Genomic DNA, 26,498 nt, shown 5'->3' with positions numbered 1-26,498 from the left:
TGAAAAAACAATGAGATCATTTTATTACATGACAGTTTACCTTGTCAGGGTTCTTGTCTCTCAGTATCAACATTTTAACTCAGAGAATTCTGGGAGGCTGGCAGAACTCTGTCTATTCTGCTACCAAATGCAGCATGACTGTATGATATGTCAATTAATAATTCAACAAAATAGTATTAACTTGAATATATTATAGTAAATATTCTTTGAGCATAATTCCAATCTGTAAAGAAGAAAAAGTGACTAAACCTATGTGTGACTTTGCACAGAGTTTAAAAAACATGGCCACACACAAGAACCTCTTGTCATCATCATTAACTTCAGGGAGATACAATATTTTGCTTTTGTTGTAACCTGTCTTTTGTCCTTGCATGAATAACTTGAATCAGTATTTTGATATACAGGATATGACTGTATACAAAGAATAGACTCTCTAATTTTTTCCACACAGACATAGCACAAATGACTCTTAAAGAAATCTTTGAAGAAAGAATGATTAATTAATAAACTAGAATCAGTATCAGTTTCATAGGCATGGCAGAAAAAAAAGAATTTCAAGGAAGAATTTGAAGAGTAACAAAGAAAAGAGACATTCAAGAAACTCTCTTATTGATGAGTAGAGCAGACAGCACACAAGAAAGCAGGGACCAAAAATAGGGAATTTAAAGCTATCAACCATGACTACATCTCCATGTGTGCAATACTGCTGTGAACGTGTTTGTCTGTCTGGCATCATATGACACTGATGGGGGAAGTCACAGCTCTTCAAAAAAACATAAATTCCCACTCAGGCAGCCATCCTGCTGCCCATCTACAACATGATACAAATTCTGTGACCCTCATCATTGAAACACCACTGCCAGACCAAGACATGGTTTTGATGTTGGTGAAAATGAGTAGCCTTGCCTTAAGCAGCTGCCACCTCCTTCATTCAGGATTTCTCATAGTTCTTTAAAAGAGCTGCCTGTCAGCTCCGTGACTGAACATAGAAGGAGTCCTTTCTAAACTACCCAGCAATTCTTCCAGGGTTCAGAGAAATTTTGAATAAAGGAATCAGATGGGCTAGGAGGGTCCCCAAAGTGCTAGTGATTTTTTCAAGGTATGATTATTCTGTTGGATTTTCATATGGAACACCACTCTTACTCAAAGATGGGATCAATTGTACACTTACCCAATCAGACATAAATAAGCCATGTCTGCCGGTATGGATACACCTCAAATGAAGTTGTTCTAAATTAGGATTGCAATGTATCTTTTTGAGGAATCTCCTAGGCTGTTTCTGAAGCAGCCCACAGGTAGGGAGCCTGGTATTTCCAGGAAGAGGTGGATTCACTTCGCATGCACTAAGTAATGTGGCAGATAAAATCAATACATCAGATTGATGCCTCATTCCTAGGTCATCTGGGCAGTATGCCTGCCCTATCACATTTTTCCCACTGTGATCCCAGTGTCTACATTTACAGTGGACGTTATTAAGCAGGATGGGCCAAATGATTACTCCACCCTGGCTTCTTTCAGCCTGGAAATCCTGTGTTAATGTAGAAAGTCCTCCTGTTTCAACCAGACAAAACTTTCCAGATGGAATAAAACAGGACACATCTGGGAAAACCTGGATGTGAGATAGCCCAGAGCATTGACACATTTTAACTTAGCACAATAACTCAGGCACCCATGTCAGCAATCTAATTTCACTATGAAACCAATAGAAGTAGTACATAGTACTGTTGGTTTTATTTTCTCTTTTAAAAAGTATTGCTTTGCCCACTTTGATGACATCCCCCCATGATATATCCCCTCGGAATCTCACAGAAGCGAAGAGAATTATATCTCATGCACTACTTCAACTGTTTTCTTTCTATATTTCTATATATGGTCTCCTTTTAAAATGACAGTTGTGATCTGTTATTTTCTGTTATTTTTGCAAATGTTATTCAAACTTATTTTCTCTCAATTTTCTTTCTTTGATCTGACAGTTATTCCCTTCTTTGCTGGGATTCTATTGCTCCCACCTAAATATAACTTGGAAAAAATTAATTTTTGTTAGAGGCAGTTTAAAAAATATACTAAGAGGGCACCAATAAAGTAATCAAATGTTACAAAACTACTTAGGGAAAAGTGTGCTTTGGGGAAGACAAAAGGAAAAAAATTAGCATTAGCACAAGATACATTGTCTCTGAAAAGAAAAAAAAACAAACCCAAGAACTACATTTTTGTTGTAATTTATATACAGGGACAGAAAGGGAGAAGAAACCTGTAAACTTGGTTGAACTTCAGGTAGTTAATACTACTTAATTTTATTTAGGCCATGTGAATTCTTAAATCTACAATTCAGAGGAGTTCCAAAGTTATTTGAGGCCTTTAACATCACTATCCAGTGTACGCCAAAGAGTGCTAAAGATAACTGCACCTGATCGACTCCATCTGGCTGTCTGTCCTGGCACTTCCATTCAGGGACTTCTCTTCCTTAGTTCTTAAAGCCTGCAACCAGCATCCTCTTCTCTTGCCAGAGACACCATTTTTTTCTCTCCCAGTTCTCTGATATCCTAAACATCCTCCTTCTTTTTCTTCCTCTCATTTCTTTTTCTGGTGAGAAACATCCATGTCTCCCTAACAGCCAGCAGCAGCCTGCCAGGCAACACATTCAGTCAAACTCTCAAAGTTCTGCTCTTTCTCTCTCCCTCTTTCCTGGCCTTTCCTTAATCTCCCTCCAATTTCTTCCTATGTGCAATTTTTTCTCATTCAACACCACTTATGTCCAGCAGCTGTAACTCATTCACATATATATGGATGTCAAAGTCAGCAGCTCTGCCTGTCTCATTACAGACCTGGTCCTACAGACTCTAATAACTCATAGCAGTTTTTTTAATTCAAGATAATAAAACAATAACATTAGCACATTGATCTGTGTAACAAATAGGAGAATATTCAGTGTGACAAACAGGATTACAATATAAAGAATATGACTGCCAGCAACTCTGGCAATTATTCAGGTGCTGCTGCTTCCCACAGACCCCCACTTTGTCACTTCGCAAACATATTTGACCAGAGCTGCCAGTGCAAGGAGCAAGCCCAACCCTCCTCCCACCCCCAGCTGCCTGCTTCCAGTCCCATGCCAGCCCAAGTTTCTATGAATACAAGTGATGATCTGACCCAGGATAAAGTTAGTTCTCACCCCTCTTCTTTTTTGGGGTAGTGATTAGTATAAACAAGGAATTTTCCAATTCAGTTCACCACATGACTACAGAAAGACCTGTGCTGGCCACGGGAAGAAAGCAGCATGAGTGGAAAACAGGATAAATATTTTGATGGCAGTGCAGCTCAATTTTTCATGGAAACATGACCAGACTTCCCCATTCACATTCACTGGGGTGTTCCATCTCCTACACAGCCACCACCTTAGGAATTACTAAATCTGGGAAATCGGACCTTGAAGCAAGCCAATTTACTTTTTCAAGATTCTCTGGGAAAACCAGCATGTGGAGGAGATTCAAGCAGCCATGACCAGACTGCATCTGTTAACTGAGATATCTTGAACACCTCTTCAGTATACCTCTATTTTAACACCACAGCCTGCAGTCTACTATAAGAACATGAAGGAGAATGAATTTAGTCCATGCTATAGCTAAAACTCAGGTATCTTGCCATGCACACTACAACACAACTTCATAAAAGGAGGGTCAAAATGCCACAGGTTTATGTCAACTGATCCCAGTAATATGATTACTGGGCATAAAACATTCGCAGTATCACCAGCCTGCTCTGGTTTCAGTAGCACATGGTAATTTTATCATCCATTCAGCACTATGCAGCAGAACAATGTTTGTATCTAAATGAGGCAAAGACAAGCAGCACATGACATTTAAGGTCCTCACTCCTGTCCCTTCTTACAGGGCTGTGGGTCCCCAGCCTGACAGCTCTTGCTCAGGCATGATGTGGAGAGATCAACCATCCACGCAGACTGACGGGTAAGCACTACACGCCAACTGCAGCTGGAGTGCAGGATTATTGTGTGTCACAACACCTGCTGCAAAAGCCTAGGACTTCCCATTCCTTAATGCAGTATTCCATCTCACCACAAAGATGTGGCCTATCATCACACATCTATATGGAGTGTAAAGTCATAAAGTTGCAGACAGTAGGATTAAAATATAAGTAGGATAGCTTTTGAAAAAATGTAATCAAGGTCCCGCTAGCACATGACCACTGAGCCTTACCCACACTTGTGGCTGACCAATAAATGCAGCCACAAGCCAAGCCTTACCAACCTCAGTTTTCTATATTCAGGCCTGATCCAAAATCTATTCCCATTAATGATAATCTTTCCATTAAACTCACCAAGCTTTGTAACAGGTAAATGCCGCACTCTCCTATACATTATCTCTCATGTCTTTCACATCCTTGTGACAATGACGCAAGAGCAGTGTAATTAAATCCAACATGTTAGTAAGTTCTGTTTATATCAACAACTCAGGTAGATAGCTGCAACCACCTATACAGTGCATAACAACTGTTTTTGGATTTAACTATTTTATTTAAACAACAATTTATTTATAAACATGCCTCTGACTTGCAGAAATAAGCTACGCAGTCCTCAGTTGTAACTGAAGACATTTCACCTGCAGGTTAACTTTACCAAAGTAGTCTTTGGTATCTACAGCACAGCATTTTTGGTGCTTTTCGTACAAAAATAAAGAAGTTGTTGGGTTTCTGTTGGAGGTTGGGGTTGTTCCTTTTGTTTTCTTTCTCTCAGGGAATTTTCTTCCATCTGTTGCTGAGAGACAATAACGACCAGTACTTAAGAGAGACAAAAGAAGTAGCCACGGTTCAGGGGAAGGGTTCGGCTGGCTACTCTCTTAGCTGGGCTGGCTACTCTCTTAGCTGATGGGTTTCTCTTGGAGGGTCAGAGATATCCTGAGATTTGGGTTGGGGGGAAGGGGCTAGGCGCAGTTCCTAGCTCTCTCTTGCTCTCAGCATCAGAGGAGGACGGTCAAGCTGTTGCTCACTGGGGGGAGAATTTGCTGCTGCCGCCGGAGCCCAGCCCTGTACTGCTTCTCCTGCTGTGGGTGAGTCTTTGCTTGTGAGAGCAGCCATTGAACTGGGACCTTATTGGCACCCTGCCTCACTGGAAAGGACCCTTGCCAGCTGTTTGGGTACCTCAGAGGAAAAGACTGGGATCCTGACTTTTTGAAAGTTTGAAAGACAGCTGTCTGCCAAGGAAGGTGGGAACCTCCCTTGGAATGAAGAATATGACCACCTGTATTAGTTTTGCTCAGCCCGATTTTTGGTAGCAGGGGGGCCACAGAGGTGGTTCCTGTGAGAACCTCCTGGAAGTTTCCACCATGTCCAACAGAGCCAGTCTCTGATGGCTCTGAAAGATGGACATGCTGCTGGCCAAAATTGGGCCAATGAGAGAGGTTGGTAACGCCTCTGTGATGACATATTTAAGAAGAAAATCGAAACAAAGTCACAAGGTTTTGGATTCTAGTCAGAGAAGAGGAGGAGGTGAGAACACGTGAGGAAAACAACATGGCAACACCAAGGTCAGTGGAGAAGGAGGAGCAGGAGGTACTCCAGGCGCCGGAGCCAAGATTCCTCTGCAGGCCGTGGTGCAGACCATGGTGAAGCAGGTTGTCCCCCTGCAGCCCATGGGTCCACGTGGGATACAGAGATCCACTCACAGCCTGTGGGGGAGGTGCCCATGCCAGAGTGAGTGGATGCCTGGAGGAGGCTGTGATCCAGTGGAAGACCCAGTGGAGAGAGAGGGCCTCTGCTTCCAGGGTGGAGCAGCCTGTCCTTGGAGGACTGCACCCGGTGGAAAGAGAGATACAAGGTGCAGCAGTTTTGGGAGGACTGTTCGTCCATGGGAGGGACTCATGTTGCAGCAGGTGCGGTGTGGCTGCTGCCCGTGAGAGCAGACTCATGTTGGAGAGGTTTGCAGAGAACTGTCTCCCGTGGGAAGGAGCCCACAGCCTCACAGGGGAAGGACTCCTCACCCAGAGCAGTAGAAGAAAATCGTGGTGATGGACTGACCAAACCCCCATGCCCTGTCTCCCTGCGCTGTTGGTGAGAAGGAGGGAGGGGCTGGGGGGAAAAGGTGTTTTTAAGGGCTTATTTTATTTCTTATTATCCTCCTCTGAATCTGTTAGCAATAAATTCACTTTGTGAGTTTAAGTTGAGCCTGTTTCACCCTTGAAGTGTTTTCTCCTGGTCCGCATCTCAGCTAATAAAGCCCTCGTTAATTTTTTTTTCCCCTCTCTCCTCTGCCCAACTGTGGCAGGGGAGGGTGAGCAAGCGACTGTCATGGGTGCCTGGCATTGGGCCAGTGTCACACCATGACACCCCCTTCCCTCCTAATTATTATAACTTTGAAATTAAGGGGCTTTCAGGCAATGATGTGGGAAAAGTAAGAGCAGCTCTTTACTACTGTGTGTATGTATAACAAGATAAACAAACAACAACAATGGCAGCAACAACAAACAAAACCAGAAACCCAGGAACAGCCTTCTCTCGGCCACAGGCACCTTCCCCTTCCGTGCAGTTGCGCTCACAGCCAGCAGGGGCGCTGGTGGCTCCCGGCCGGGCAGGTGCGATGTCCCCCCCCCGGCTGCAGGGGGCGCTGTGGTGAGAGCTCGGCCGTCTCCCTGCACATGGATGATGGCGGACGCAGCTGGCGGAAAGGATGGAGAAGGGGCTTCCTCTACAAACCCTCAGGGGCAGTCGATCCCGGTGCCCCAACCGATGGCAAAAGCAGCTGTAGCAGGAACCTCGGAAGCAGCAAGCTGGAACGGCAGAGGCGAGCAAAATCCCGGAGTAATAAATGAGATGTATCAGAAACTCCACAGCTGTAGCAGGAACTGTGGGGTGTCCCCGCAGGCACTGAGTATTGGGTTACAGTATAGCAAGATGCCCTGAAGCTGCGGCAGAGAACAGCGGGGCTAAGTGGGGAATCACTCCCCACGGTATCTCACCGGCAGTGGCTGGTCCCTGGGTCCGGGCTGTGCAGAGGAGATGGCCCCTGGCGGGGAACGGGGTGTTCCCGGGTCCTGGCGTGGCCCACACTGGCTCTGGGCTCCCCAACAGCAGAGAAGGAGAGAAGCTAGCCAGCAAGCCCAGTCACAGTGCCAAAGGAAAAGAAACAAAAAGAAACAGGCAAAACCCACAAAGCAGCAATATCCCTAGTCAGAGACACCAGCTGCATGTCACCACCAGATGCCAGCCAAAAAGCCCGCCTAGAAGGAAGGAGCTGCCCCTCGCCCCGACCCCGACCCTTGCTGGAAACTCCGGTCTGGCTCTCACTCATGATGATACTCCCAGAGCCAGGGTATGAGGGGGAAGAAGTGACCACCCCAGAAACAAAAAAAAACAAAAAGGTATGGCATAAAAAACCATCCCCAAGACACCAACCCCCTCCTCCTTCCCAGAGGGCTCACCTCCCTGGCTGTGTGCGGCAGCTGCTGCAGAGGAGCCCAGCTGCTGCTGCCCAGATGCGCTGCTTTCTGCTGTTACCTCGGGCTTTTTGTTGCTACACTGTAGCCCCACACCCCTTGCCTGCGGGGACACCCCACAGTTCCTGCTACAGCTGTGGAGTTTCTGATACATCTCATTTATTACTCCGGGATTTTGCTCGCCTCTGCCGTTCCAGCTTGCTGCTTCCGAGGTTCCTGCTACAGCTGCTTTTGCCATCGGTTGGGGCACCGGGATCGACTGCCCCTGAGGGTTTGTAGAGGAAGCCCCTTCTCCATCCTTTCCACCAGCTGCGTCCGCCATCATCCATGTGCAGGGAGACGGCCGAGCTCTCACCACAGCGCCCCCTGCAGCCGGGGGGGGGACATCGCACCTGCCCGGCCGGGAGCCACCAGCGCCCCTGCTGGCTGTGAGCGCAACTGCACGGAAGGGGAAGGTGCCTGTGGCCGAGAGAAGGCTGTTCCTGGGTTTCTGGTTTTGTTTGTTGTTGCTGCCATTGTTGTTTGTTTATCTTGTTATACATACACACAGTAGTAAAGAGCTACTCTTACTTTTCCCACATCATTGCCTGAAAGCCCCTTAATTTCAAAGTTATAATAATTAGGAGGGAACAGGATCATATTCTCCATTGCAAGGGAGGTTCCCACCTTCCTTGGCAGACACTTGTCTTTCAAACCAACACAGTTTGTTTCACTATTGCTTTAACAAAGTACCCAATTTGAGCAAAATTAACAGTGGACTATTTCAAACAACCTGACTCTTGAAGCATTATGCTTCTCTGCTAAACGTCATTTTGTTGAAGGCAGCAATCTGTAAGGTTTGCAGAAATGATTTGTTAGTTGTTTCTTTTAATAGAAAGACAGATAAGCCATCTGGCAAAGAAAATGCAGTTCCTCACTTATTGGTACCAAGGAAACTGCTTTTTCCTCCTCTCCTCAGTAAAAGTCATAAGACGTTTTACTTACAGCGTCCACTTTGACTGCTGACAGCAAAACTTCTATCAGGATCAGCAGAATCCCCGTATCCCTGCAGAGAGAGGTGAATAAGGACGATATGGTCTTAAACTAGCGCAAAACAAGCACGTGATAACACTCTGCAGTTAAAGGTGACAATACGACTTTAAAAAGTCATTTCCAAAAGCCTACCGAGCGGAATTACTTACTGACAAAGGAAAATACGTGCACTGGGAAGCTGCGAGATGTCCATTTTCGCTCCTTCCCCGGCCGGGGGCTCGGCTCAGGGCCCCCTCCCGCCGGACGGCCACTCCTGCAAGGCAGAGAAGAGCCCGCTTGTAACGCCGCTCCCCGCGCCGGAGGTCTCCGGACTCGGCGACGCCGCTGCCGGAGCAGGGAGCGGCCCCACCGGCCGGGCCGTGCCGGGCTCCGATCCGGGGGAAAGAGGGGGCTATCGCGTCGCTCCCCGCGCGGCGCACAGAGCGGCGTCCTCCCGGCACGGAGCCACCCGCGGGGGCGCGGACCCCGACGGGCCAGGCAGAGCCAGCGCCCCCGGCCCTTCCCCGCCCCCTTCCGCCGCCCGGCCCCGCGCCCGCTCCGCACCGCTGCGCGCCGCGCTGCCGAGCCGTGCCGCCGTGCCGTGCCGTGCCGTGCCGTGCCGTGCCGTGCCGTGCCGTGCCCTCCCGGGCGGCCGCAGCGGCGTGCGGCGAGGAAGCGGCGCGCCTCCCCGCTCCGCCCGCGCCCCCCCGCGGCCCACCACCCACCCGCGGCGGGGAAGAGGAGACGCAGGAACTGCGGCCAGCGGGCGAGGTTGCGCCCTCTCAGGGTCCCCGCCCGGGGGGAAGGCGAGGGGGAGCTGCCACCGCCCATCGAGTCCTTGGAACCCGAGGCACTTGAAGGCGCCGCGGCCGCGACGGAGGGGAGAGACTCGCATGTGGGGCCGGCCCCGCGGAGCCCCACTCTGAGTCGCCGGCACCCCGCCGCCCAGGGACTGACGGCGCGGTGCAGTGCGCGGCAGCATGTGGCTCTGGCTGGGCTTCGGGCTGCTGCTGAGCGCCGAGCTCAGCGCCGTGTCCGCCGCGGTGAGTACGCGGAGGCGGCTCCTTCGGGCTGCGCGATCGGGTGCACACGCGGGACCCTCTCACGGCGAGACGCGGGAGCGGGACGGGACGGGGAGCCCGGGGCTCTCGGGGCGCTGGGGCAGCCAGGTGGGCTTCGCGCGGATGCCCGGCTGCCCCGCCCCTCCGCGGGGCTGCGCCCGCTCGCCGGCCCTCCGCGGGCGCGGAGTGGGGCGGCCGGCACCGCGGTGGGACGGCAGCGGGAGTCCGGCGGGGACGGGCCCCGCTGCGCTCTCCCTGTCCCACGGCCCGGCACGGAGCGCCGCTGACTGGGGAGGGAATAAAAAGCACGCACCCACTCGGGACTGAAAAGCAGCGAGTTGTGTTTCCACGGTAAAAAATAATTTTAAAAAAAGTGAAAAATAAATAATATTAATATGAATAATAGTTTAGTGTTCGCTGCTTGGATTCAAAGTGCTGTGCACGCTGCCTTTGACCCCGCGCGATGGGCAGTAGCAGCAGGCTGGGGACTGGGAGGGATCCTAATGTTAATGGTTAAAGTTGAATTTTGGCATCTTTCCGGATGGAACCAGATTGTGGCATAGACTTGTAAAATCGAAAGCATGCAAGTAGTCTGAAAGTTTTGCTAAGGGAGCTAATTTTATCACTGTGATAATAGCTACTAGCTGTCCTTAAGTTTAAAGGACTCTCTTTCCTGGCGCTCCTGAAGTATTTGGGCAGTTCCTTCTGTACCTCTAAGTAACGGGCAGTTGACATAATAATTTGAAATAGGTTATCTTTTTGTGTCTCCTTGTTTCCTTGCATTTGGTTAGGTTGATACTGTATTAGTGAAATTCAGGAGTGCAGAAAACTCATCAGTAGGTTTAACACATGGGGTTTTGTCATGCTTCCTACCATAAGTTTAATATCTTGTATTAACATTTCAATCAACAATGGAAGTATGGGAAAAGGTTACTTTAAGCTTTTCTGCAATTTCAGATGAAATTAAGTCCTATGATGAATTTTGATACCTCTCTCTGACCAATGGGATGGTAGGTATGCCTTGAATCAACTGAAGTAAGCAGTGCACTGAACTACTGATGTCTTGTCTGTTGCTCCTAGGTTGATAACATCAGGCTTACTGTGATTGCAGTAAATCACTCAGTGGTGAATTCTCTTAGGCAGTTCACCCATCACTTGGCATTAAGCTGATTAAACTGTATTCCCTTAAGGTCCTAATTAATTTTAATTAATTAGAATGTTTTGAAGTAAATTATTTACATTTAAGCTCTGAATTTGGTATGTCTAGAGATATAAATACATATCTGTAAGGTACATTCCCACCTTGTGCAGTAAAGTGAAGTCATTGGGTAAACCATGACTGTCAATCAAAGACACAAAACTGTGTAGGGAAGAGGTGCTTATTAAAAGAAGATACAAACTTTAATCAGTTGTACAATTTAAGGTCTTCTGTAGCAGCTGTGAAGAGGCTCTGTTCTGGAAGTGTCCTGCATGTACTGGATAAATTATTTCATTAAAATCAAGATTTCTTAAAATGTAACCTGGAGCTGTTAATTACATTATGAAACTATTCCCATTATTAACTGTTCTTTGTGTGTTAAGCTGCCTGCAGATTTACAGTTCCTCGTCAATGCCACCAGGAAACAAAAGTATGCAGTGGAAGTTCAGCTCCTTGCAGTTTTGCTGCCTTATATAAACTTTCAGTTGTAAATGGGTGGCCCTTCAATGAATTCAGTTCTGCTGGCATTGTCCCCAGCTCCACACTGTTGCCTGTCACTAGCAACCACTCAAAAGATGATGGAGATGGCTGTTGGCCTGCACCACACCAGGTGTAGGTGGTGATCAAGGGGCTTCACTTTGGAGATTCTTGAGCCGGGCTGATGGCTCTGCATGATTGTGGCAGGGTGGTGTGAAGCACTCTACACCTGGGCAGGACCTCTTCTGCTTTTGGAGAGTTGACAGAGCTGATCCCCCGCTCACATGGTCCTCAGATGAACGTGTTCCCACTGTTTACATTTAAAGAGTAGTTGTATTAGCAGAAGTTTGTGTGGTAGGGAAGGTTGTAGCAGTACTCTTTGCAATATGCTGAATGGAGCAACCACTTTTCTCCAGAAAAAAAAAAAATTGCTGGCTCCTTCCTTCCCCAAAGTAGCTTTTATTGGCTTTTTTTTTTTTTTTTTTTTTAATGGCAGTTGTGCAGCCACAGTCTTCTTAATTGTCCCATGGCCTTCATCACAGAATTGGTGAAGCTGGTGGGCACCTTGGAGATCATCTCATCCAACCCCCTGCTCAGAGCAGGGACACCTACAACAGGCTGCCTAAGGCTTAGTCCCACTGAGTTTTAAATGTGTCCAAGGATGGAGACTGCTCAGCCCCTCTAGGCAACCTGTGTCAGCACTTAGTCACCCTTACAGTAAATGTTTCTTCATATGTGCATTGTGGTTGTTCTGAGGTACCTAACTGAGGCTTGAGACCGTGCCTGTGTGCACAAGCAAGTGTGGCAGCAGTTCATGCTCTGCTGGTGGTAGTGATCCTGCAGTCTGTCAGGGCTGACAGAGTGAAAAATTGTTTTTATCTGTGACATATCTGTGATTAAATACATACAAGGAGATTTGGAAGGACTGCTCTGACAGAGGCATTTGACATAGCAAAGCCAGCCAGCTACTGTCATGATCATGTGCCTCAGTACAGAAAGAGGGAGCTTCTCTGTTGCAGCTCTCACTGGTTTTAATGTGGCACTGTAAGGTGCATCCAGATGTGACACTGGAAGTTTAGTGTTCTTTATTTTGACCAGTTATAATTAAAATATTAGTTATAGCTAATCTGGGCTTTTGTGCTGTTCTGTGTTCTTCTCAGGAGATTCATTTTCAGCTTACAATGAGAGCAGAGTGGAAGACAGGGCAGCAGATTAAGATGTTTCCAGGTCAAGATAAGAGACTGCTCCCATGAGACGGTTACAGGAGAAGCTTGTTTTGATGGATCTCTGCAGGGGCTCTCATTTCTGACGCTCTTCAGGCTGCCATTTCCTTTGGAGAAAGTCTGTTTCCTAACATTAGTACTGCTCAGTTGAGAGTTGACAATGCCATGGAAATCCCGGTTTCACGTTTTGGTACCTTGTCCATGCTGCTGCAGTGCTGGTCCTTGTACTTTGTGCAGTGGAGTGAGATCTTCAGCTGCACTTGAGCCCTGGGTTGAGTCGCCTTCCACGGCAGTTGACTGGCTGCCATGTAATGTTGGTGGAATGAAGGAGATCTCCTGGCCACCGCTGCTCAGCAGTGGGCTTAGCATTCTCTCCAAGTTCCCAACCCATCCCTGTTTTCTGCTTTTAGTCTTGGTGAAATGGGTGCTGGGACAGAGCTGAGAGCAAGCTCTATGGAGCTAATAGGGAAAGGCATGCCAAAACAGTGATAAAAGCATGCATAAGTTTTTCCACAAGGGCAGTGCTGATTCCACTAGTCCTACTTGAGCTGAGTGTGTGGTGGCAACTGGGGATGCACTGGTGTGAGGCCGGGAGGTTCCTGTCCCTGGGTAAGCCCTGTATGAAGAGTGGTGCCCTGTACGTGGCCAGGCAGAGACAGCTCTGCTGTGTTGTCCTCATGCCTTCCTTGCATCACCTCTCCTGTTTTTACATCATAATTGGGAATGCATTCTGACACATGCATTTAAAAGCCAAAAGCAAAAAGAATATAATTGCTTCCAACTAATCTGAACAATTTTTCTCTTCTCTTTTCATTAAAAATGTAATTTACTGAAAATTGAGATGTACGGGGCACATAAACCAAGAGCAGATAAGGAGAATGACATGGGCTTTTGGTTTGTGGTTGAACGGAAATATGACTGAGTCTGAATCACTGGTAGCACTTCACCTGGGTGTGCTTTTCCTAATGAAGTAAGGCAAGGTTGGGCAGCTGCCTTCATGTCAAGGACTGCCACTGTCTTTGATGCTGAAACACCTATTCCCCGAGGCCATCTGACACCCTTGTCCCTGAATGTCCTCAAGGACTTGACAATACCAAGAGCACGTTTAACAAACCCTGGTAAGTGTTAATTTAGGAGGGAGATACAGTCACTCCGGTTCCAAAAATATGGCCAGAAGGGGAGACCCAAATGATTTCTAATGAGTGAAGATTCTCTCGGGCTAGAAGGCTTCAGAGAAAAACAGTAAGTGGGTTTGGTTGCCCCTGCCAGGCTATGGTGGGGTGTGGGAGTCTGAAGAAGACAAGTGCAGTGCTCCCTTCCTCCTGTTGGAGCAAGATGTCTTGTCAGGAAGAGGTGTAGCATCTGGGGTGGCTGAGGGTGCACCAGAGAGGGTCATGAGAGCTTGGGCAGGAGGGTGGCCTTCCAGCCTGTGGCAAGCAGTGTTGGCTGGGGAAGCGGCGGAGTGGTGGGCGTGGGTTCACCTGTTCACCCCCAGCACTGGGGGATTATTACTCTATATATATATATATATACACAGAAAAGTGTGCATGTATTGATCAATATGGGCACTTCTGGGGACAAGAGGACAGGCCTGGTGACTCCTTGGTCCCAAAGGAATGTTTTTATACCTTTTGTCCTTTCTGCCAGCTTCCCCTCTCCCTCTGTCCACTTCTTCTACAGCATCATGGTGTGGGGTGCTGGAGGCGGGAGAGAAGGGCAGGCTTTTTTGGAAACACATACCTGCCTGCTGCTAGCTATGTTGGTGAACACAGTCCCTGAACCTCCTTGAGCATTCAGTCCTGACTCATCTCCACAGACTTTGCTCCTGGAGGCAGCTGTTGAGTGTCAGCATACGCAAATGCATTCATGGACTATCATTCCAAGTTGCACAATTTTTGCTTCTGAGTGTTTGTATCAAATGCCTGCAGAACTACCGCAATGTTTCATTGCAACTTGTCCATTTGGTGTTTATAATCCTGGATACCATTAGGTTGTACAATGCCTGAGGTTATGCTGGATGTATATTCTGTCAGTTGCCTTGATTATGTAGAGCAATGTAGGAGAGCTGCTGCAGGCAGCTAAGACTATTGTTTTAAAATGTCAGAAACCACCTTTAGGGATAGGCTTAGGAATATTGTTCTTTTTATAGAACTAGACTAAACAAAGGAAGATTCAACAACCTCTACACGAGAATAAATTGACTTACTTCATCAGTGTTTAAAAGTTGCATAGTACGCCCTCCCCAGAATTTCCGCTGACTTTCCCATCATAAACACTTAACACCTTAACATCTTGCAAGATTTGATCAAAGACAAGAGTTTGGGCATGGGCTATGACCTGAATGGAAGAGCAACCTGCAGCTTTAGTGAGTAGTTGAAAGTGTGAAGTACTGCTGCAATGTAATGATGTTTGTGAGAAGATAAATTTTTGATTTATCTTGGTTGTGACTGGCTGGAATTATTCTTGGTGATTTAATACATCAGAAGAGTATGTGGGATTAACTCTTCAAGAGCATTTATGTAGCAGTGTCTTGGACAATGTGTCAGTAAAATACAGAACAAGTTAAAACATTATCAATATGTAATTACTGCCATTATGCTTTTGTAATCTGAAGTGAGTTGCTGTAAAGGAACAGGCGAATGTATTCTTCATAAAGAGTATAACTAGTACAAAAAACTAGTCTATTTTTACCCTCTGGCATGTACAAACAGTTAAAGGATGAAAAAACTGACTGTTTAATCTTCCTTTATCTCTGACATATTCTCTTACAGGAGGAAGAGCTCAAATAAACTTTGTAAATTGAAAAAGAAAAGTACAGTGAATATTCAAAAGCACTTCAGCTTCCAGTTGCTTGTACTTGTACTACACTCTGTTCAGCTCAGGGCTCATTTTTTACCACTTTGATATCTCAAAATATCTCAAATATGTATTTTTTAGGAAACCTCTTAACACTGTGCATGCTTTCATTGTATTTCCAATGTGAGCAAAAACCATTGTAAGCCTTAATGTTATATTAGCTCTTCTTAGGTTAGGTGGTTGTGTGGTGGTGGTAGGAAATACCCCTTTTCACCTCTGATTTGTCAAGTTATCAAGCATCTGAAAACTTGTACTTATGGGTTCTGATGAGAATTGTTGTCCTGCTTTTATACCTCTGCTGGGATGTTTCGGTGACATCAGTGCAAGGTGCTGAGGCCTGGATGCAGACAGCAGGTGCCGTGGGACCCAGCAGCTTGGGAATCTGCTTAGGTGGAGATGAGTCAGCCTAGCCTTGCAAGCAGCAAAAAAGCTCCCTTTTTTTGGCTTGGCTTGCCTTCAGGCCACATAATAAAAAGGACATGTCCAAAAATGAAACGAGGGAAGCCAAAGAAGAGCTGGAAAAGGATAGGTTTCCTTTTTCTTGATTTTTTTTTGGTGTTACCTTCATATGTAAAGAATGTTTTTCTCACACATGTTCTGAAATAAACGGCATAAGATTTTCTATGAATGTGCCAATTTAATTTATTAAATGTGTAACTGTGTTTTTAGCAAAGTTATTCAGCTACTTCTGTGGAATTTCTTGTAATCTGAAGGGTTTCTTTGTGTGGATTCAAGAGAATTACTAATCATCCTCTGTTCCCCTCCTTTCCTATGCTTTTTTTCTCTCTGTGTGCATCCGCTGCCTTCACCTTTACTGCTGCTGGCAGACAGCCTCTTTCTTGCAGGGTCTGAGGAAGGGTGTGCTTCTTCAACGGAACAATGTGAAGGACAAAATACAAAGTGCTGTCAAGTGTGTGGAGTAAACAAATTGCAAAGCAATAATTAGGTTTCTTTCATCTTTTTATGGCTTTCATCTGCTTGTAGCAGTGACAGAGACCACGTTTTGACCTGCAGGTTTTTAGGACGGCTGAGACAGAACCAGCAGAAGAAACTATCAGAGTTATAAAATACAGTAATTAGTTTAATACACTGAGATTACTAGGAAAAACTAGAATGTTTTAATTAAAAATCAAGTGAGTTTGGTCATTTGCATTCAGAAGAGATGTCTTTTTTGAGGGAAGACTGAAGCATGGTACAACCTATGCAATATCTTATCTGTAGATAACAATATGTACCTTATTGAAGAACATTTCAAATGCTATAACTGGGAAACAGAAATTTTTTAGGTAAAGTCTGTCACCCCCATGGAGATCCCTGCCCAACTGTTACAGTGGGAGCAGAAGACATATGCTGAAGAACTTCAGTTTGCAAACTCTGTGCTTCATCTCTGAGTTGACATGAGATGAAAGCCACAAATCAGGTCTAGATGTTGAACTTTCTTGAAAGGTGGCAGAAGTCTGGTGATGTTCCCTATCATTGCTAGAAAAAAATTATTTGAGGCAAGTAACATTCATCTCCTTTACCACCTTTAAACACCAGTGTCCAGCCTTCTCTCTGCCCGTGTGTGTCTCAGCTGCTGTGGGATTTATAACCTCTCTGGCTACATGGGAGGTCTGAGGTTTCAACCTTTCTTCTAGTCAAGATGCCCTCTTAATATGTCTTCTGTACGTGTGGATGTTGTCTTAACACTGGGGAGTAAACCTGGTAGAGCATTTCTAAATGGTTTAGTGGGAGAAAGTGTTCTAATTCATTAATATAGTTAGTAGTCAATACCATTTTTACATAAAGATTCTTCCTATAGATAATTCGCATTGCAAATTTATAATGAAGTATGTAATCTTTCATGCAAATAATCACTAACTTAGTGGAAAATGTTTTATTAGCTGGTTCTTTTGTAGTAGATGATTTATGGGGTTCTTAGTTTAGTATACAGAAATCAGAATGAGAGGCTTTTTCTTCTTTTTTTTTTTTTTTTTCCTCTTTGTCATGACAAATGTTTCAGTTGTAGCTAAGGGATAGAACAAATTAGCACATTTTCACTGGATAGCTATGTGCTGACTAGATATTTTAAGTCTTTTGGTCTTGTTAGTCCACTTGTTTATCTAGTGCGAGAAAACTTGTTTTCTAGTCTACTGAAGACTTTTGTTGAAATATTTGTTAATCTAAAAGCATTGAAACAAATCCTAAGATTGTAATGAAACCCAAATAAGGCTGAAAAATTACACTGGTATGGACTGATGGGGCTGTAAAGAATAAGAACAAAAGTTTAAAGAAAAATTAGTGCATTAATAGTTTGTATTCACAGTGCACATATTAAGGGAAAAATCAGCTACATGAGGGTAGATTCAAGCATTCCAGGAATTTTCATATTGTACTTGAAGCTTGCCCCTTTTATGGCAATGGTAACTCAGTTATCTGCTAGCAGAATAAAAAAAGGATGGGTTTTGACTGCCATAAAGCCAAGATACATGTGCAAGCACTAATTGTGGCCAAAACTCAAAAGACCTTTTTAGCTGTAAATGCCTGTGTGTTTTTAGCAGTTTGTTAGAATAGGCAAGGGAATCTAAAGCTATGTAAATGCTTTTAATGTAACAGCTTTACTTGAGAAAATGATGAGTAGCTTTTTATTGAAACTTTTTTTTTTAGCTGAAGTGTATTGACTGGGCCTGTATCTTTGTTAAGAACAGCTGTGTTTTTTGGAATCAGCATGGATATTTTTAGAGAAAAGCAGGGAATAGCAAGAGGTATAAGTGAAAGTGAGAAGAAAGTAAAAAGCTTAACGTTATCCTAGGAAGTCTATATTTTCATCATGTTTGGTTTTTTGTGTTTTTTAAATGGCACAGGGATTCTGAGTAGTCAAGGCTGTGTGACAGTGATTCTGAGGAGTCAAGGCTGCATGACGCATCTCCAGGGGCCAGAGTAGAAAGCAGGGCAAGAAAAAAAGGTCAGGAAAAAGGGAAAGAACTAAGTGCTATAGCCCTGCACTTCGTTTTGCTTAGCTGGACAACAGCTCTGGGAGCTGGCTCTGGCTCCTGGCCACTGCCACCAGTTGTGAGGACCCTCCAGCTGGCAGTCCCAGCCTGGAAGGGGTTGTTTCTGTGCTCATTACTGGTAAATATCAGCTGGGAGAAGACTCAGACATGGACTCTGGTGCTGTCAATTCTTACGCAATGTAATTCTTCTGTCTGTGACTTTCTATTACTATTTTAAAACTTACTTCCCAGTATGGACCTTGGTGATCCAGCAAATGTTGTACCAGTGCCTAAAGTCATTGGGTTAAATAATGTCTTGGCTCACGCCCTTGGGAATGCCAAAATAATAGTTCAAATCAGGCAGAAAAGTAGATCCATCTTTCTGGGAACATGCCTTTGAAAATGTGCTCTGATTCACACTGGTCAGACAGAGTGGATGCTGATTTCTGATGCATTTTCCAGGAATTATGTGCTTGGTTGGGACAGAGCTTGTGATTTTAAATGGACTGGATGTGTCGTAAGCATGGAAAAGCTTTGAATGTTAGCCCCTGAGATGTGCAGGCTGGCAACTGCTAACCTTGCAGTGATTGTAGCTCATTGCCCTCTGTCCTGTCAGGTGCAGACTCATTTCCTCAAAGCTGCTAATAATTTCAGCTTCCATTTAATTGATTTTTAGAGTAGTCAGAGGGGCTGTGAATGTAGAGAGATTTTTCTTTAGAGTATCAAGGAGACCAAAGAAGACAATGATGACAGGACAAAGCCAAAAAACTGCACAGGTCAAAAATTAGAAAGATTGTTTTGTGAGAGTGCTTCTGTGTGCTGTCATTATAAGAATCATATTTTCTTTTTAGTGCCTTCAAATAAAATCTTTAGAGGAGCAAGCCTAGCAAGTGATTGCCTTATACCCATTTGTGTTCCCATAGCTTTGTGAAGGTAATGTACACATTAAAATATATACCTACTAAAAGGTGTTTGTTCTAAATGCCTTCCTTGCATTCAAAAAAACTTTCTCATCGATACCACAGAAGCTGCTGGTCCTGGAATTGATTTGGCAATGTGAAAGGCAGAGGAAAAGGTCTGTTTGATCCTCTAGATACACTGCTTTGGATGCTGCCAGGTCTACAGAAAGTGCAAGCACGCAGAACACAAGTAGGATATTCTCAAGACCAGCTGACCCTGTGTTAAGGCCTGAGATGGCATCTACATGGTCCCTGTGTAGCTGGCACATTATGGTTTTGGTCCAGAGTTTGTAAATTACCAATACTGTGCACAACTTTAGTTACTCTCACAATATAAGACACATCTGTGCATTGACAGACCTGCATGTCTGGACTCTATTTCAATGGAAGACTTTTTATATTTATTCAATGTCAATACATAAATATCTTTTATTTTAATAGTGTCCTGTTGGTTACAATTAAATAGAATCAATTTAACTTGCAAAATAGAACAGCATGCAGAACTTAATGCAATGCCAAAACAGTCTGTGTACTGAGTGTCTTCTGTTCAGCTCAGGTTTATTTTAGCTGGACTGTTATTCTATACCACATGGTTCACAAGCAATTCTTTGTTTTTTGTAAATCCCCATTCAACATCATGGATTAAAGTCTGAACATTTCATGGCCAAAATATGAAAAGTTCTGGGTTTCCCTTCCTGGGTTCTTTTAGATGTGTGCCATGATTGGAACAGTAATGGGCAATTACATGGGACGGGTTTGCACATGGCACAGTGTGTGTCTGCATTGTCCAAGAGAAATTGTGAAATTGATTTGCATGGGAAGCTGCCCATGTGATTATGTCATATTGGATATTGTTTTGGATAATACCCCTGCTTTTCTGACAAATGTGGTTCAGCTGTCTAGAAAAATATTTCACATTTCAGAATCCAGAGGTCTATAAATTGTGTCAAATCAGTCTTGAAAACAGCATGACATTTTTGCGTAGTTGCACATACTATTGTATGAAGTACTGCTGAAAATAATTGAATGCTGCGATGTGCTTAAAACATGAGTCTCTTATATGAGTTTTTTCATACCTGAGGACAACCAATGAATTTCTAGAATATCGGGTAAAATGTAAAGCTTTTGTCCAAGACCACTCATTAAAACAGAATTTGTAAGTTTGCGTGTAAAGTAATTTGTTTCTTGTTTGAAAGTATAAAGTGCAGAATTCCTGTGCTTAGATTTATAGTATTAGATGGAAGCATTTTTTAAATCTGAGTCACACCATGCTAAAGGCAAAGTTATGATGTACATTCATAATTAACCTGTCTCATAGTTGTCACTGGTGATGGATAGTGATTTGTGTGTTTCCCTAAGTACCAATTGTTACTAGCCTGATAGCCCAATACCAAGTGGTATAATTGATAGGAATTAGTAATTTGACTAAATTGTGGTGCTGATGCTTCAATATCTCACTGTCTGCAGGAATTATTTAGTGTAAAACTGGGTCTGTTTTTGGAGAAGCCATCAGCTTCTTTAGACTGGTTATTTACCTGCCTTTGGGAAGGTGGAAAAGGGGTGAGGCTGTAAAAGAGTCAAGGCACTTTTCATGTTATGATGAAGTGCTGAGATAGCAGCTGGGTGAAGAAATAATTTCTAAGTATGTTGTCTGGGTAAGACCAACAGCTACACTTTGTCATTCCTGTGTGTGTGCCGTGCTCCCTAGGGGACAGATGGTGTTTCAGCCTGCTCCTTACACCTGCTTTACTGTGGTGCATGGAAAAGATATGCCAGCTTTTCTTTCCTGGCTGGTGCCTCCTACACATTAAGCCTTGCAGGTGAATCAGCATGATTTGCCTTTTGCTTGCTGTCAGTACCTTCATCTGAAGCTGCTGAGGCTTGGTCTGGTTGGCAGCAAGGATGTGCTCCTGCAGGGCGAGCAGCAGAACCCGCTGCCTGTCATCCCACATGAGAGGCAGAGGAGTACACATCAGCTCGTGGGCTGTACCTCCCGAATCAGACCCTTGGCAGTTGCATCTGCTTCCTGTGAGCTTGAGGATGTCCAGCAAGAGTCCATTGCTGCCTGTCCTGCCAGGGCTGGAGAGGTTTGCTCTCCCGTAGAGCCTGAAGTGGTAGCGCTGCTCGATCCCTGCCTGAAGTTGCCTTTGAAGCTGAACTCTCCAGCTGACTGCAGTAGGGAGCCATGGCAATGCCAGTTGCATCCCCTTCAAAACCTACAGGCCATGAGAAAAGGGAGGCAACAAGCTGTAAAAAAGCCAGAAAATGTCTTTAAGATCTATGTGTCTTACTCTTAGGGCGTTTCAATGATTTATTTATGGCATGAGAAATTACTTTTGTCACTGAAGATTTATTACATGCAGAGAAGTAGGTTAGTGATCTTGATCAGCACAGTAAAAATGAGTTTCATCAGCTTGGTTGTCTGAGGAGGATTTTATCTTAACAGGCCTACAGATGGAAAATAGAGTCTGGTCAGATGTTCTGTGCCTATTTTCCTCCCTTATAACCAGCCTTGCCCTGTTCCCTAAACTGAAAGTCCAGTGTCATGTCTACCATCACTTCATTTTTTCATGTTCGTTTCATTGTTGGGGCTTAGTGATGATGAGCCTATCATAATTTCCTAAAAACTCAGTCAGTTAAAATATAGCACATGAAAATATATCCTATTGCCTAATATTGGGAAGCCATTAAAAGCTTCTGGATGTGTTGACAGGTAAGAAACTACTTAGGTGTAGTGATCAAGGTAAACTACCAAGGGAAAAGTGTCTCCTCAGGCTCTTGAATGAGTCATCAAAGAGATTCTTTTTTAAAATAATAGCCATTAACAAAGAGACATCCTCTAGAATGTTACCAGTAGAGTACAAGACAACCTTTTCTATATAGTTTGGCTTAATTTTTCCCACTGTTAAGTGAGCACTTCAAGCTAGCTTTAAAGGTGGTGGATGTATTTTTGGTACCCTAAGTTTTTCTCCTTGTTGTAACTCCTCTTAACATTGCAAAGGAGACGGATTACTGGGTGGTCTTTTAGTCCAGAGCTGATTGCAGGAAAGAGAAACTAAGAATGTAAGGTTGACTGAAACCCAAAAGTTTTGTGGCTGTGCCCAGCAGGTGTATTATTTCTATTTTTAAGGACCACTGAGAGCTGGTACAGATCACAGCATTTAGAATCCCTGTGAAATACAGCAATATATATGGGCTTTTTTTTTTTTTTTCGGGGGGGGGGGGAGTGGAAAGGCAAGCAATCCAAAAGGAGTAAAAGGTGACTTTTGGTTTTTTGTGTGTGTTTTGGTTTTGGGTTTTTTTTTCAGGCCTTATCAAGAAATGCTGGAAAGAAAAGATTTGGAGAAAAAGGCAAAAGAAATATGAATTATGTATTTTTGTCTTAAAATAGCAGTCACCTAATTGTTAGGGTAATGAAAAAATATTACCACCACACTTTTATTTATCAGAATTCTTTCTGAAATTATAAATAGCTTGAATAAACAACTTCATTTTGGAACCTGCAGTATCAGCCAAACAATTCCTGTGCACTGCAATGTGTACTATTCTCAGTCCTGTGCAACATATGCTGTTGTGTATTGGCATATTTGTTTCTTGACTAGGATTTTTTTACCAGAAGCATCTCCTTTATTTTTATTATAGAGTGAAGTACCTGTGCACATACTTGTTCCTGAAATCTTCATTTCTTTTAGAAGTTACTGATACTGACACCTTATCTTTTTCAGCATTTTCTTTTTCTCTCTTCCAGACAAATGATATTGGTGTCTACTCACAGAAGTATGTACTAGTAGAACGCCCTCAGTATTGCATGTAATATTCAAAAGTATTTTATCCTTCATTTCATGCAAACATATCTAGCATGTCTCACTCATTTTAGGACTAAGAGATGCATTATGCATAATGGTGATAAACCCTCATTTTGACAAGCAGTTGCCTGTTGCAGATACTCTTTTTTTCCTTTCCCCTCATTCTGTTTTATTTTTCTCCAGGAAAAGTGTGATACCCTCCTGCCCTGTCTCCCAACACCTTTAAAACCTGTGGAGACCTCTCACATCTAAGTGAGGACCATGGATCTTGATAGATGATCAAAGAAGGATAAGAGTTCCAAGAAATGTCTTGTCCCTTGCCAATAAAATTGTCATAAGCCTGTGTTCTGATTCAGTGGTAAAATTAAAGTGGTGGGGTTGTTTTTCTGTTCTTTCAGGTTAAATTATGAACTTTCTCACTGTTCAGGCTAAGGTTTTATTTTCCATTTCACTTCGTTCACTGACATGTTCATGAGACATTTTTAGATATGAAGATATGGACATTGCATCCTGTCCAAAGGTGGAATGTCTGTTTCAGAAGTAAGTCTCCAATGTTGCCTCTGGACATACAGTGTGTGCCACAAACCCATCAAGGGCTGTCATTTTTTATCTGAAGGTTCCAGTGCGATCGTTGAGTCTCCACTGGTTCCCCTCCCACTGCACATTCCCCTGCTCTCTCAGCTACAAGCAGAATTGCAAACAGGTTCAGGTACTGCAGCCTGAAGGGATGAATGGCATATTTGTAGGGAGCTTGGCCTAATACCAGCTTGGTACCATCCTTCCCCTTTTCCCTTTGGTGCATGGAAGGAACTGTCTTCCCTGAGCAGCTCCAGCTGGCTGCCTGGATACCCTGTTTGAGCAGATAGCATGGATCTCTAGCACCAGAACGCTGTTCAACTGCTTATCTTGTTCCTGTCCAAGGATAAGGTGAGCTTGGAGCTGATGTGATGGACTGAGGGAAGTGTTGGAGGCAGTATCCAGCGCAGCTGCAGATGAATGTGGCTGACTGCACGTGTGGGAGCAGAAATCCAGTCCCTATTTTGCCACAGGCTGCTTTGGCAGCCCTTAGGCAGTATTTTTAGCTTCTCTGTGTCTCCCTTTCGTAAAAATGAAGTAAGGATAACAAAACCTCCTGATCTCCAAAGTAAGATATAAGTAAGTTGTGTGATATTCTGTGATATTCTGTGACAGCTTGAAAGTGTGGAATAAAAATGGATTTGATGGAGATTGAAGATTAATTTTTCAGTATCATCAGCTTCAGGAATAAAAGGAGTTCACACACTCAAAAGCTGGCAGCACACTGGCCCTCATGACCTAACATGTAACTCTGGGTTGCCAAGCCTTTTCCTGTATTGGCCCTTGCTGCTCTCATTTTAGGTGTTTCTGCAGTAACCACAGAGACAAAAACTTTAAATACAGAGGCTAAATATCAGAATGGGAAAAAAGGACAAATGATCAAGGGGAATTTTGTCATGGGCTCAGGATAGTGCACCAGATTAACTTGGGATTTCCATCCAGTGATTTTGGCTATGTCTCTCTAATCCTCTTGGAGCACAAAATAATTCCTAACTTGAATTACAGTATATTTAAAAGCATATTTTCTAAACTGTTTCTGCTTAGGACCCCAAAATAGAAAAATCTTGTTTTTTCTACCAGAAAAGGCAAGTATTCACAGAATTAATTTAGATGAGTAAAGGTAGAGGGGGAAGATAAAAGTAGTAAAACAGAATAGCTTTAAACCTGCATACCTTATGATGCCCACCAGTTTTTATGAAGTAAAAACAGCCAAGATCTCCATATAAATTTATTTTAATGATTAAAAATGGTCTTTTGGAAATGGAAATTATAACTTTTTAATTTTTTTCCCAGTTTAACATGAAATTCCTTTCCAGTGAAAGAAGGGGAAATGAAGTAAATGAATAAAGGAAAGGCTTGCCAAACAATGATAAGCTGTGGATTGTTGTAAATAACTGTGAAAAGTTTAGTGTCATTATAGGATAGTGTGTTACCTGTTCTCCTCTTCCCCCAGTGCTAATTGAAATTAGGGGGGACTGATTTTATTCTTTACGGTTAAATTTACAGCATTGAACAAGACAGGGAATCCAGGCTGTTCTCAGCTGGATTACAAACAGTAAAGCTATTCTTTTGGTCTGAAAACCCTGACCTGGTAGGGAAAAGTGATCCAACTGCTTCCAAAATAGGCACATCTGTATACTGTAGTACTTTGTCTCTCAGGGATACTTGATGTGTGCTCCACCAGTTGAAGAATGGGTGAGGTAAATGTAGAGCTCTAGAATAAAAAGCATGAAACTACACCTAATCCCAAAAATTTTAGGCATCTCTGGGTGTTTTTTATTTAGAAAAGTTAATGTCAATCTATTTTAGGAAGTACAGCAGCTGCTATTCTTCATTCTCCTCAATACTTGTAGTTTTTGGTGAGCTCTTAAATACTTTACCTGTCTTAAATACACTTACAAATATTAAATCACTCTGTTGCATCACTATGAAAATAAAATTTTCTGTGTTCGTGTGCTGAAATACAGAAATTGAGATGCAAATGAGAAGCAAGCATTCAATCAGTTGACTTCACTCTCATTTTCTCTTGAAAGTGCAATGTTTTTGAGATATCCAGAAAGAAACATTGAAATATAAATGTGACTATAAAGTGAGGGATGTGATTTGACTTTTGAAAGCACTGTTTTTTGCTTGTAGACAGTTTTCCATGTGGAGTTGGATAGGAGAGCTCCCAGCTCCTTGCCCCAGTAATATCAGGTAGCAGTGAAGTAAGTATTGCAGAACACATTGGTGGGGAAAAAGATCTGCTGCCTTTCCCTAAAGAGTAATAAGACCAAGCAGCCTTCTGAGCAAGCCTTCCTGCTGCCATTGTAGTAGGATTAGGAGAATAGTTAACCACACCAGCAAGGTATTGGCAGTCAAGGTTTTTGGTCTCTGTTGTAAATGCTTTGTGATTAATTTAACAGGGTTGGACAGGATAGGGAGGCAGGTTGGACTGACTTGCTGGCTGGTGCTTAAGTGGCTGTGTCCCACAGGGCTGCCAAAAGAGACATTTCCACTCCTTTTTCTCATGTATGTCAGTGTCAGTGATCGTTTTGCTGTGAGCTGTAGCCCATTTGAGCCCGGCTGGTTCCCAGCACTGGCTCCTGGAAGGGCTGGCTGCATGACGGCCGCTGTTGGCACTGGAGAGGGAGCGGGAGCGGGGCCAGACCGCAGCTGTTAACAGCAAAGGGACTGGGGCTGTGCTGCAGAAACTGTGCTAACCACGGCCTCAAGGTGTGGTTTCACATCAGAGCTGGACTGACCTCGCACAGGGGTGGAGGATGAGTGGGGCTGACCTTCTGGTCGCAGCCCGCTATTTACTGGCTTCTGCAGACTGCAGCCTTGCTTTCTCTCTAGTCTATTTGCATGTGGAGTGGCAGTGGCCATTCAATGCATGGTGTATAGTCAAATGCACTTCCTTCTCACCACTGGC

General features: G+C 44.1%; 2 protein-coding genes across 2 annotated transcripts in view; one reads left to right on the top strand and one right to left on the bottom strand.

The window, feature by feature from the left end:
• The window catches only part of COL4A2 (collagen type IV alpha 2 chain), a 145,700-nt gene extending 136,606 nt beyond the window's left edge, over positions 1-9,094 (bottom strand). Inside the window, exons 1-3 of the mRNA XM_069003977.1 lie at positions 9,021-9,094; positions 8,627-8,730; positions 8,430-8,490 (exon numbers count right to left, since the gene is read on the bottom strand). Coding sequence (XP_068860078.1) covers positions 8,430-8,490; positions 8,627-8,670 — 105 coding nt within the window. The 5' untranslated portion in view covers positions 8,671-8,730; positions 9,021-9,094. The remainder of the gene's footprint in view (positions 1-8,429; positions 8,491-8,626; positions 8,731-9,020) is intronic.
• Positions 9,095-9,243: 149 nt separating this feature from the next.
• Positions 9,244-26,498, top strand: part of COL4A1 (collagen type IV alpha 1 chain) — a 119,593-nt gene continuing 102,338 nt past the window's right edge. Inside the window, exon 1 of the mRNA XM_069003986.1 lies at positions 9,244-9,499. Within this exon, the coding sequence (XP_068860087.1) occupies positions 9,437-9,499 (63 nt within the window). The 5' untranslated portion in view covers positions 9,244-9,436. The remainder of the gene's footprint in view (positions 9,500-26,498) is intronic.

This window comes from Aphelocoma coerulescens, chromosome 1 (assembly GCF_041296385.1).
Source record: "Aphelocoma coerulescens isolate FSJ_1873_10779 chromosome 1, UR_Acoe_1.0, whole genome shotgun sequence".
Lineage (NCBI taxonomy): Eukaryota > Metazoa > Chordata > Aves > Passeriformes > Corvidae > Aphelocoma > Aphelocoma coerulescens.
This window is presented reverse-complemented; position numbering and strand designations above follow the sequence as displayed.